The 13253-nt window shown below is 42.7% G+C and overlaps 1 protein-coding gene across 1 annotated transcript; it reads left to right on the top strand.

Annotated features, from left to right (window-relative positions):
- Positions 1–2254: 2254 nt before the first annotated feature.
- Positions 2255–13237, top strand: LOC118421068 (peroxiredoxin-6-like). The gene is made up of 7 exons (XM_035828233.1): positions 2255–2420; positions 6419–6530; positions 9583–9739; positions 10164–10304; positions 11238–11311; positions 11619–11691; positions 12016–13237. Exons 2-7 carry the CDS (start codon positions 6439–6441, stop codon positions 12145–12147), a joined length of 669 nt encoding a protein of 222 aa, XP_035684126.1. The 5' UTR covers positions 2255–2420; positions 6419–6438; the 3' UTR covers positions 12148–13237.
- The last annotated feature ends 16 nt before the right edge of the window (positions 13238–13253 follow it).

Raw genomic sequence — 13253 nt, 5'->3', positions numbered from 1 at the left:
AGACGAAAATTAATAAGCACGTAGATGTCATCCATGAAATTCACTTGCTGTGGCCTAATGTGTGGTCGGCTTATTAGCGACATACAGTTGCTATGCTGGTAAATTTCATTGAACCAAACCTGTAACAGAAAGCATCTAATTTGATCCCTTCCGATGTAGTCTGATACAAGTGTCATGACCTCACTGCTATGATCCACTCTGATTATGTTTATTGTACAAACACAAGCCATGATTAAAAAGCTTCTTCAGCCAAATCAGTAACCATCGACTTTTCCATACAGTCCGCAGGTAAATAATAGATCATCGAGGTAGTTTCCAACCAAAATTGGTGGAAGGAAAGATCGCAATGTTTTTTGTCCGCCCGTCTGTTTGTTTCCTGGTTTGTTTGTTAATGGATATGCATGCAGCATGAGCGCGCAATAGAGTATAAAGGATATTAACATTATCTCCCACTGCATACGGAAAAGAAGTCAAACCCATCAAATATCTTGAGTAGAATTAGATCTAGTTAGAAGTTATTTCTCTTTTGATTTATCTGTAGATCTGATTTTCCTTCTCTGTTAAGTATACAATTATGTAGACCACTACTTTGCATTGTCTGCAATTAGCCCTCGGGCATGAATTTGCAATAAAGATTTTTCCGGTGACATTTGGACCAAATGTAGACAGATAACATGCCAGAACACTTATCCTGCCAAAACGTATTCTCCATGCAGATCCTACGGTAGCATAAGATAGTATCAAAAGATGGCAAAGGAGTGTAGCCTAATCTCCAAGCAGATCTTGCTTTGGCAAATGGGAAGGAGTTTAGCCGGCAGAGGAGTTATTGTGGCCAGTAACTCCTCTGTCGGCTACACCCCTTCCAATTTGCCCCAGCAAGATCTGCTTGGAGATTAGTGTAGCCGGCCAATGCACACGCCTATGCCGGCTTCACTCCTTCGCCAGCTTTTGAAATTTTATACTACTTTCTTCTTATGCAACAGTGGGATCTGCTTGGAGATTTACAAGCCAAATATGTATGATAGGGAGCCTGTAGGAGTCGCCATCTTCTTTGAAGTCCACTAATTGTTTTCTATTTTGTAATACCACTAATTGTTATTTATTATACGTAGGTGCTAACTGTATATTTTGAAATGGCCGACTAACTCCTCTGGCATGTTATTAGTCTATTTGGCCACGTTTGTGAAAAGATCGCTCCTCCCAGTGCCTTTGAGTTTTTCCGTCTTGCAGCAGATCTCGTGTGGCCAATTTACTCCTCTGCCGGCTAAACTCCTAAACTCCTTCCTCAGCTTATGTTACTGTCTTATGCCACCGAAGATCTGCTTGGAGATTACGCATATATTCAAGTCCGTATGAGGTCCGTATCCAAGTTTTAGTCTCTACCAAGCTCCATTGGAAAAATAATAGAAAAATTGGACAAATATGGGCAGACAACGTGCCAGCGGAGTAAGCTGGTGGAATTGCAAACCACACTCATAGGACAGCTAACTCCTGGCAACATGTTATGTGTCTATATTATTCCAAGGAGGTTGAAAAGGACCTTTTTAACTTGAATATAATGAACTGAATGAAAGACCTTTATTGTACATTTATGCTCCAAGAAGCTAAGTACAGGTCGTAGCGATAAGGCACAATTTCGTCTACAGAGACTACTATGTGCTAGTATGTACAGGTTCAACTTCTTCTCGCTTCTTAAGACAGTTGTAAACATAAGGGCAGATGTAATCAATAATACAGGATTGATCTAGTTGCATAAAGAATATGAATATATGTATATACGCACGTGTGAACTAAGCTTTACAATCGTTACAAGGTTTATAAATAACTACTCCATATGATAATCCGCTCCAAACAACTCTTACATTTCCATCACATTTCTCATATGACGCCCACTTCATTTCCCCTGAGCCCGGGACCATGACAACGCGAGGCGCGTAGCACGGTGTTGGATAACGTAAGCCCCTGTCTTGCTCCTTAAGTGGTGCTGTGTAACAATCTATAGGGTGTTGTCTGACACACGGACGTCTCGACACAAGAGGGTGGAAAACGCCGTAGATTCGTCTGTCTCTAACTGCACAAGGTAAGTGTTAACTCTCCAAACAGAGGCGTTAGATAACTTAAGCACCTGTTATGTAGCATTCTATATAGCGTGTAGTCTAGATCTGGCATACGGACGGAACTCTACAAGACGTCTCGACACAAGAGGGTGGAAAACGCCGTAGATTCATCTTTCTCTAACTGCACAAGATAAGTGTTAACTCTCCAAGCAGAGGCGTTAGATAACATACTAGTAAGCACCTGTGCATTCTATAGCGTGCAGTCTGGCATACGGACGGAACGCTACAGGACGTCTCGACACAAGAGGGTGGAAAACGCCGTCGTAGATTCGTCTGTAAAATACGAACTACATTGTACACAAGGTAAGTGTTACTCTCCAAGCAGAGGTTCTGCTCTGGCTGGTTTCTGACGATTTCTTCGGGTGCTTTCTTTCTTTCTTTTTTGTCACGTTTGTTCGCATTTTAATGGTGCATTTTGAATTTTTTGTGGTGCGAATGATTAAAAAAAGAACCATACAGCCTATGACATCATCCCCAAAGCTCCTCGAATTTTCCAGAAATTTCTAATCTTCCCGGATCTCTTACCATGGGAGCCAGCCGGGATCGGGCAGCTACGACAGTTTATTCGGTGGCCCAAGACAGTCAGGCCCGCCTATCTCCTATTAGCGCCCCTAGGAGTTTAAGTCCGATGAGGTCCACCTGCGATAACTCCTTCAGGCTTAAACTCCCGGAGTGCTAATGTGAGATCGGCGGGCTGATAACTGCCTTGGCTCCCCGAACAAAACTCGCTAGCTACCCGGTCCTGTCTGGCTCCCAGGGTAGGATCTCTGAACAGCCGCCAGTTTCACATACGAGGGGCGTGCAATAAGTAATGGTCCTGACCCACTTCCAGTTGTCTGATCTAAATGAAATTTTGTATGTGTAATAATTCATATCTCTATGGGTTATGTTACAAAAGACAGCTCTGAACTAATTGTGGTTTCTGATTTACTGGTGTTTGAACTTAGTCAGGTGCGAAATGGACCAGGTGTGAAATGGAACCAGTTGAGTGTCGCGCAGTGATCCGGTTTTTGTATTTGAAAGGACGCACACCAAAGAAGACTTTTGATGAAATAAATGAAACTTATGGTGATGATGCCCCATCATATGACCTTGTAAAACGCTGGCATCCTGAATTCAAACGTGGCTGGAAGTCTGTGGAAACAGCTCCCAGACCTGGTCGTCCCTCTTGTGCCATTGATGAGGCATCAGTTGGAGGACCAACCTGGGGTGTCCTACAAAATCGGTGTCCAGAGCCGCATCAAACGATGGGAGAAATGCATAACTCTGGGTGATTCCTATGAAGAGAAAGACTAATAACTGTGCCAAGTTTCATTAATCTCCTGCTATGGGAAATGGGTCAGGACCATTACTAACTATCAATAGTACAGAAAGAAACGGGCTTAATGATCATCCTGAAAAGACGCTAATGTCTATTGTATATGACCTTTAATACGAGTATTAATTCTAAGGTCGTGACCGAAGGCGTATTGCACGTGATTATGTGATAATGACATACGCAAACGTACGTTATGTTGTGTAAAAACAAGGGGATTGTCTGCACACTTGGAAAGGATTTCTGTCCCAAGCCGCATTATATTAGTTGGATCAAGGTTGATAAAAGCTCCTTGGTTGGATGTAACTAATCTCTTTAAGGTGGTATCTCACTGCACTTGCGGCGCCGTCGCTAGACTGCAGGGTTTCAAACTTAAGATTACACAACGAATTTCAGAGATAAAGAACGAATTTTCTTTGTGTATTTTGTTGTCTTCTAAGTCATACTTTTACGTATCGCGCAATATATATCTAAATTATACAAAAATCGGAGGAAACAACACACCAGTGTCACAGCAAGGAGGTCTTGATAAAAACGCCTTGGGATTTGTTTGCTGATACAGATTATGCGCTCAAAACATCGGTTTTCGGCCAATTCAACGTTTCCGATAGAAAAAGGTGCCTTGTCGCTGACCGACAGACTAAGTTGAAATTTTCTGTGGAAATGTTATTTTTGGTAAAAGCCATCATTAAAATAAAATTTTCACTCAGAAATTGCTAATTTGGGGGCTTTTTTTACAGGCCGCTACACGGAAAATGAGTTTTCCTGGGATAATGACTAATATGGTAATATCGTGCGCGAAGCGAACTAAATCTAACGAGACAGCCCATTTGGTGTAACAAACCGATGTCTTGTGGTAATGAATACCGCAGGGACTCGGACAAAATCGTGCCAGTCCTGTGAAAATCCTGTTTTTCATTAGTTCTGTGCTTTGGTTAACTTGAAAGCACTGAAACTCACTGATCAGTTCGTTGATTAAGTCCCTGCTGATTTCTTTTCGATTGGTAAATTTTCTACAGGCTAGAATAGTGCATGGAACGAGATGAAGTTCCCCAAACCAGATACAACAAGAATTCCGAGACCTCATATCTCCATGAAGTACTGTAAATGCATTTAATTTCGCGGGGATTTAATTTCGCGGTAGCGAGAAAAAGGACTTTTGGCGGTGGATTTAAGTTCGCGGTAGCACCATGCACTGTAGTCTCTTACTGCCATGGAAAATGTTCGCGGTGGCTTTACGTTCGCGGTGAGGCGGCCACCGCGAAAACCGCGAACATTAAACCACCGTGAAAGTTTCTGCATTTACGGATTCTGATTATACAAATGGCTTTCACATCTGCATATTCTATGCTTGGTTATGTGCACCTTTAAAGGCAACCTGAGCAATATTACAGCGGCAAAGTGGAAATATTCTGAATAAGGCAATCTGCATGATATTGACATCTACTGCACTGTATTCTCACATTTACATCATAATTTGATACTTTGAGCGGTTAGAAACAGCCCAGATACAAGTTGCACGAGAATATTCCTTATTATTGTAACGTTACCTCCCAAAAATAAGGACTTGATCTGGAATCCTTGTGCAACTCATTCCCGCGCTGTTTTTAACGGCTCAATTTATGAAATAATGATGTAAATGTGCTAAAATAAAGTGCATTAGATGTGCATTTTCCACTCTTAACAATGTGATATTGCTTAGGTTGTCTTTAACTTTCCTGATAACAAACAGTTTCTATCGATAGCACACTTCAGGTATATGTAGTCTGCTGAAGACACCGGACAGACAAGACGTTGACACGTCTTGCCGAGAACAACTCGGTTTTGTGTACCGATGAAGACTATATACGAGGGGTGATCAATATACGAGGGGTGATCAATATACGAGGTGTGATCAATATACGAGGTGTGATCAATATACGAGGGGTGATCAATATACGTGGGGTGATCAATATACAAGGTGTGATCAATAAGTTCCCGGCCCCACCCAGAAATAATAAGCACAACTCAGATTTCGAAGCACAGATGCCAATTATAAAGTCTTATACATGTATGAATGTGTATCAAAATTCAAATTATTGTGATCATTACTTTGCAGGCGACACCGAGTGACGTAAAGTAAGGGATAAAGAATGAAAAAGTGGACAATTGAGGTGTGCGGGTCAACTTGCGCTGCTGGAAGTCAGACACTCAATTCTTTCTGCTTGAAATAGGAAGAGAATCATTATCAAACATTTTGACAATGTCTTTTGTTAATGACAAAGAATTTACGGCATGGGGAACTTGACCCACACATGTCTGATCACAATTCACCCTAGTTTTTCTCACCACTTACCTTCTGATTTAAAAAAAAACGAAAGCCTGGAAATTAATGACTGAAATGATTTGAAATTTGGAGGTTATTGATAAAAGGCTTCATATTATGGAGTTGTGCCTCAAAATCTGGGTTGTGCTTATTTTTTTCTGGGTGAGGCAGAGAACTTATTGATCACGCCTCGTATATACTGTAAATGCATTTAAGTTCGCGGGGATTTAATTTCGCGGTAGCGGGAAAAATGACTTTTCGCGGTGGATTTAAGTTCGCGGTAACACCATAGACTGCAATCTAATACCATAATAGAAAAATGTTCGCGGTGGATTCAAGTTCGCGGTGAAGTGGTCACCGCGAAAACCGCGAACATTAATCCACCGCGAACATTTCTACATTGAAAGTAGTCTTCATCGGTACACAAAACCGTGTTGTACTCGGGAAGACGTTTCAACGTCTTGTCTGTCCGGTGTCATCATCAGACTACATATGCCTGAAGTGTGCTATCGATAGAATTCTGTTCGTTATATATATCAGGAAAGTTAAAGGTGTACATAACCAAGCACATGCTTATGCAGATGTGAAAGGCATTTATATAATCAGAATATTTCATGGAGATATGAGGTCTCAGAATTCTTGTTGTATCAACTGACGGATTGTCTGTTTCCCATGTTTCAGCGCCCGTACGCACCGCCAACATGCCTGTCATGAGCCTTGGGGACGAGCTCCCAAACTTCTACTTGGAGAATAACATGGAGAGCGGAAACCTCCACGACTTTATCTCAGGATCGTGAGTATCAGCATAATAATCTTAATTGCAAATTCATGCCCGAGGGCTAATTGCATACAAAGCAAAGCAGTAGTGGTATACAAAATCATGCTTAACAAAGAAGGGAAATGATACTCATAGATTTTCAAATACAATTCAATCTCTACAACTGGATAAAAAAACGGACGTTTCCATACCCATAGATAAATCAAAAGGAAATAACGACTTATCTGAATCTATTTCTACTTAAGCTATTTGATGGGATGGCTTCTTTTATTTCAACTACTTCTCTTCTATCCCCGCTTGGGCATTGGGTTTTAGGGTTGCATTTGCTCCTTCGGTTAGGGGCGTCAAGCCGACTGCACAGTGTATGGGGAAACCCTTGGCGTCAATCTAGCCTTTACCAGGCTCCACAGGTCGCTGGAAAAATAGTAGAAATTGGCCAAATAAGACAGAAAAGACGCCAGAGGAGTTAGATGGCCGACCTAAGGTCGCAAACTGTAGTCCTCGGCCAGCTAACTCTCCTGGTGTCTTTTCTGTCTTATCTGGCCAATTTCTATTATTTTTTCAGCGACCTGTGGTGCCTGGTTGAGGCTAGTGTCAATCCACTACGCGTAAAAGACCCCCCCCCCCCCCCCAACTCACTTATCAAGAATACTAGCAGGTGTGAACCGGTGTGTTTAGTTAAAACAAGTCAAGCCAAGTTTATTGCACAACGATTGCAACAGGTACAATGTATGGCAAGCAACATGTATCATTAACGACAACAAACTGTATACAACTGTATACAACACAGCAACAGTATACTAATCTAACACAACACAGACAACACATCGAGCCCAATGCACTCCAAACCTCTGCTTGGAGAGCATTCCCCATTACGGTTTTACAAAGCATGAGTCGCAGAAGTACCGTAAAATGATCTTTTGATGACGTCCTTTGCGTAAAAAGGTATCTGGAGCATTCGTCGTGTGCGTGGTTTACACAACGGATGTGCCGTCAGTTGATATCGTGTGGAGCGGAAGCAGATACTGTAAATGCAGAAATGATCGCCGGTGGATTAATGTTCGCGGTTTTCGCGGTGACCACCTCACCGCGAACTTAAAACCACCGCGAACATTTTTCTATGGTATTAGACTCCAGTCTTTGGTGTTACCGCGAACTTAAATCCACCGCGAAAAGTCCTTTTTCCCGCTACCACGAAATTAAATCCCCGCGAACTTAAATGCATTTACAGTACTCTCCAGGCAGAGCCAGAGGCCCTGTTTTGCATTTTATCTTGTATTTGTATTGCCAAAACTGACAATACAAGATACAATACAAAATAGAAAGCCCGATAAAAACGCCCAAGAGCACGTCAGAAACAACTGGAGCCGAACCTGTGCTGTAAGCGTGCGAGATATACACAACAGATATAGCGTCAGTTGATATCGTAAGTAACGGAAGCAGAGCCTTTTCAATCCAATTTTGCCGGATATGCTGTTTCATTATCACCACGCTTCTGGTGGCGTCGTCTCCTTTATCGAGGAAATTAAGTCATTCATTTTCGAGGAAATGAAATCGTTCATAGCGGCCAGATCAGGTGTGCAAAATAAACGACAAAAGCGCTGTCGTTATACAGTCAAACCTGCCCAAGCGACCACCTCTTCTTAGCGACCACCTGGCCATTCCGTCCGCTTTTTCTCGGTCCCGAAAATTTTCACTATGGACGTAAGCATTAAGCGACCTCTTCACAATGACAACCTGAAAGAGAGAGAAGATCTTGCTGTGGCATAAGATAGTATCATAAGCTTGGGAAGGAGTTTAGCCGGCAGAGGTCAGGAGTTTCATTGGCCAAGGAAACTCCTCTACGGGATAAAATCCTTCCCAAGCTTATGATACTATCTTATTCCACAGCAAGGTCTGCTTGGAGATTTAGAAGAAACACGTCTCTGGAAAGATCGCCCTTCCTCGTGCCTTTTATTTTCTGCGGCAGATCCTTCGGTGGTCTATGAACACTCCAAGGCCGGCTACACTCCTTTGCCAGCTTTTGATACTATCTTATGCCACCGCAGGATCTGCATGCATGGAGGTGAATATTCCAATCACAGTAAGGCTTCAGATATTACAGGAGTTTTCATAGTGTCTTGAGTATTTCCTTTTTATTCAGATGAACATGAAACACCCTTCCTTCCTTCCTTCCTTCCTTCCTTCCTTCCTTCCTTCATTCATTCAATCAATCATTCGTTCGTTTCATTCTTTCAACTTTATGTATTACGCAACATTGCATGACGAAACTACTAGTTTAGCCTGTAATGTTGCGTAATTGCGTTATAATGTACATGTACAGCGATTTGTTTTCACCATCGTTCGATTTCATTTCAACATCAGTTCATTTATCAATTCGTCATTTATTCCCCCTAATTCAAATAGGATCATGTGGCGTAACGGCAAAGTGGTCCCGGGTTCGGATCCCGCCATGTCACCGGTCATGTGCCCCTGGGGAAGGCATTTTGCGCGACCTTCCTCACTTCACCCAGGTGTAAAAATGGGTACCTGACTTCGGTTGGGGAGGTAAAAGGTGGTGGAAGCGGTGTGAGATGTAGATATCTCCCAATACCGTGCACTGGACATGGCAGATAACAAAGCACTACCACTTACCATCTGTTTGTCCTTTATTTGTATGCCGCACTGTTAACGTTATATTACTACTAGCTACTTAGTGCCACATTGTCTCAAAGCAAAATCTTTTGAAATTCAATGGCTATCCCAGTATTCATTCAATGATTCACTCGTTCGTTCTAACTCATTCAATGATTTTTTTTCTTTCTTCCTTCCTTCCTTCCTTCCTTCCTTCCTTCCTTCCTTCCTTCCTTCCTTCCTTCCTTCCTTCCTTCCTTCCTTCCTTTCTCCCATTCCTTTCTCCCATTCATTCCTTCCTTCTTTCCTCCCTTCTTTCTTTCCTTCCTTCCGTCCTTCCTTCCTTCCTTCCTCCCTCCCTTCATTCCTTCCATCCATTCTTTCATTCCTTCATTCATTCCATCTTTCCTTCCTTAATTTATTCGTTCGTTCGTTCGTTCGTTCACTAACACAGGTGGGCTGTGCTGTTCTCGTACCCGCGGTCCTTCACACCCATCTGCACCACGGAGCTGTCCCGGGCGGCACAGCTGGCCCCGGAGTTCGCCAAGCGCGGAGTGAAGATGCTGGCCCTCTCGTGCGACAACGGGGACGTCAACAAGGACTGGATTCAGGTAGGAAGTGTTGCACGCTATGGTCTGGGCATGGCCTCTGTGTTGTTCTTTATCTAATAATGTTCGTTTTCTTGTTTGTGTCATTTGCTTCGGTTTATCTGTCTGTCTGTTTGTTTGTTTGTTTGTTGGTTGGTTGGTTGGTATGTTGGTTGGTTGGTTGGTTGGTTGGTTGGTTGGTTGGTTGGTTGGTTGGTTGGTTGGTTGGTTGGTTGGTTGGTTGGTTGGTAGGTTGGTTGGTTGGTAGGTTGGTTGGTTGCAGGTTGCTCGAAGGGCTGGTTGGTTGGATGATTGGTTGCAGGTTGGTTGGAGGGTTGGTTGGTTGGATTGCTGTTGTCTTTAAGAATCATAAGTGCTGCAATGTAAAAAGATTCTTACAGAGGTAACATGACATCCACTTAACGTTACACGTGCACCTTCCCAACAGGACGTCAAGATGAACGCGGGCATCGAGGGGGAGTTCCCGATCCGCCTGGTGGCCGACCAGGACCGGCAGATCGCCAAGGCGCTGGGGCTGATCGACCAGGACCAGCCGAACGACGTGTCCATGCCCATCACCTGTCGGGCTGTGAGTTCTTCTTCTTCTTTTTACATCCTGTTGGACGATCTGTTAGATCTAAGAAACAAGAAACTCACTAAGAAACAAAAACACTATCTCCATCCCCTCAGCCAGAACTACAAGACTTCAGAACTCTTTCCTGCATACAGCTATCAATCCGTACAACAAGACTTAAGACAATTTGTACTGATGGGTACTTAATGTTAAGGATGTTGTATACTATTATATATACATCATTTTGTATGTCTGTTTGTATGTCTGTTATGTGAAAAGAAAGGAAAGTTAGAATTCTACCCGGCACGGCACACTGACCCGGCTTCAGTGCACTCACATCCTCCTAACGCCCGGTCCCCAACGGCATTAGCCTATGGGGCCCTGCTATCTCATGCCCTATCAGTGGTTATTATGATTGTCGCCACAAACAAGCTGTCAACCAATCAGAGAATAGGCCTTTCTTGGGCTTGTTGTTGTCGCAAGCTGTCTCGCAAAGGCCGCTGGGAAGCTATCAGCCAATCATGTTACGTATTACATGGCTCCATCCTCATACGCCCGATCCCCAACGGCTGACTGTCCATATAAGGGCAAGCTCATTAATATTTATAAGTAGGGCGCTCCCTAACTGGTCTGAGTGCACAAGAAAGCAGAGGTAAACACAAGTCGACACGACTGTGGTCCCTCTGCGTTTGAGAATGTGCACTCGATGGTTTTGCAATTCAGTAACATCACAGTGGAGAGGCGGGGTCCTTCATGAAGGCAATACACATCAATTTGCACTTATCTTCATTCAATGACATACAGTTTCTGGATGACCACGTAACGGAATCTAGTTGGTTGATTGTAGAAATACGTGGTTAAAACATATACTACATCGGAATTTATCTCAAACCATTGCAAGGAAGGAAATGACGTGTTAGTAGTAACACATGCAGCCTTGCTTTTCAGATCTTCGTCATCGGACCAGACAAGAGACTGAGAATGTCCATGGTTTACCCGTCAAGCTGTGGACACAACTTCGAGTAAGCTTTAAAATTTCCCTTTATGATTACTGTCGTCGGTTGATAGCCTCCGTAGCATGCTCTCTGGGGCCTTTTTTGGGGCTCATGATACACTTTTGCTGGCCATTTATTTCTTTTGCGGACCAATAAATCAGCGACAGCCGGCAATCAGCGACCCAGTACAAAACGAAATGGCCAGCAAAAGTGTATTATGAACCAATAAAGGCCCCAGAGATCCTGCTACGGAGGCTTGTCCGTTTACAGGATTTTGACTTTTGAAGTTATAAGGGGCCTTCCACGGTTAAATTATTCTTTTCTTTTTTTTCAGAGAAATTCTTCGATCCATTGACTCGTTGTTCATGGTTGAGTCTTGGGTGGTGGGCACCCCTGCGAACTGGAGGGTGAGTGACATCACGTCATTCAAATCATAATTCAGGATTCTAACTTTCATACAATGTTTAATCTCCAAGCAGATCCTTCGGTGCAGGATAAGATTTTATCCGATAAGCTGGCAGAAGGAGTGTAGCCGACCTAGGTGGGAAATGCACGGTCCTTCGGCCAGCTTATGATACGATCTTATCAAACCTTAGCATCTGCTTGGAGATTACCAAATGTTGATAACGTTAGATGTGTTAACGTTAATTACATGTAACGTTACGCTTTTTAAAAAATCTTGATTCTAGTATTACAAACTGAACTGATTCATGTCCATCTTTCATCTTCAGCCTGGCGATGACGTCATGGTCGTACCCAGCATTCCAAAGAAGGAAGAGGCCACTCGTTTCCCAAAGGGGGTGACGCGGTTCTCGATGCCGTCCGGGAAAGACTACATGCGTCTCACCCCCGATGATTTCTGAAATGAACCTGACCATTGGAATGTCATGACCAGAATTCGTTCGAATGCTCCTTCGTTCGAATGCTGCTTCGTTCGAATGCTACTTCGTTCGAATGTGACATCTTTCGAATTCTACGTTGTTCATCATAACCAGGTTTGTCTTGAAGAAAAAAAGACGAAACCAGCAGAAATTGACTACAAGAAAATGTATACGTAGTACGACATAAGCAGTTTTCAGTTTATTCCGTGTGTCTTGTGGATGTGCTAGTTCTCTTCGTGTATTTAGTGACAAGCAACAAACGGAAAGCTGAAGGCCATGCAAGGTTACTACGCTCCTAAAGTTCTTTGTATCAGAGATATGCTGTCACGTGCGTGCACAATAGTGATATAACGTTAAAGTGAAAAAAAAAGTGTTTTTGATGACTGAAATACACAAGGGCGCAATATTTGGGCCCTTTCTACAAGAATACCTTCTAACTAAATAAGTTTGCAGACATCAGCCTTGCAACTTCCTTACAGAATAACAAGTCTGTCATCTTACTGAAAAGGCAATCTTCGTTTGGCCATTAACACGTTAGACAGTTGTCATAAACAGTATGCTCAAGGTCAAAGAACCAGGAGCATTACTCTGTTCTGCTTTACAGAGGACCAAGGTTCAAAATCACATCTTAAGAAGCCATTAATTAGTTTTCGTGTTATTTCAATAAACTATTGCTATTTATGTCTTGACACTGACTGGTTCTCGAAATAGTCATATTGTTTTATTGCGAGTAAGTCACGCACTCATTGCGAGTAAGTCACCCCTATTATCCAGTCATTCACTTACCTAATGAAGCTACTCACAAATGTAAGACTAGCACAAGCCATGTAATCTCAAGATAAATACATTTATTGGCACTTTTATTATTTATATACAATCAATATCCATACATACATGACAACAGACGTATCATTGACGAAGCTGCATGGACAGCATCAGAGAAATTTTGTGTGGGACAACCAGAAATATACTTGGTCAAACCTCTGCAGTTTCTGGGCTTGTTGTGTCTTGTTCAAATGACTATTAGGCCACAGCAGATAACTTCTTGGTTTTCTTCAGTTCGAGTTCTTATTTCTTAGTGAGGCTCA

Source organism: Branchiostoma floridae, chromosome 8 (assembly GCF_000003815.2).
Source record: "Branchiostoma floridae strain S238N-H82 chromosome 8, Bfl_VNyyK, whole genome shotgun sequence".
Lineage (NCBI taxonomy): Eukaryota > Metazoa > Chordata > Leptocardii > Amphioxiformes > Branchiostomatidae > Branchiostoma > Branchiostoma floridae.
The sequence above is the reverse complement of the archived record's forward strand: the minus strand, read 5'-3'. Positions and strand labels throughout refer to the sequence as shown.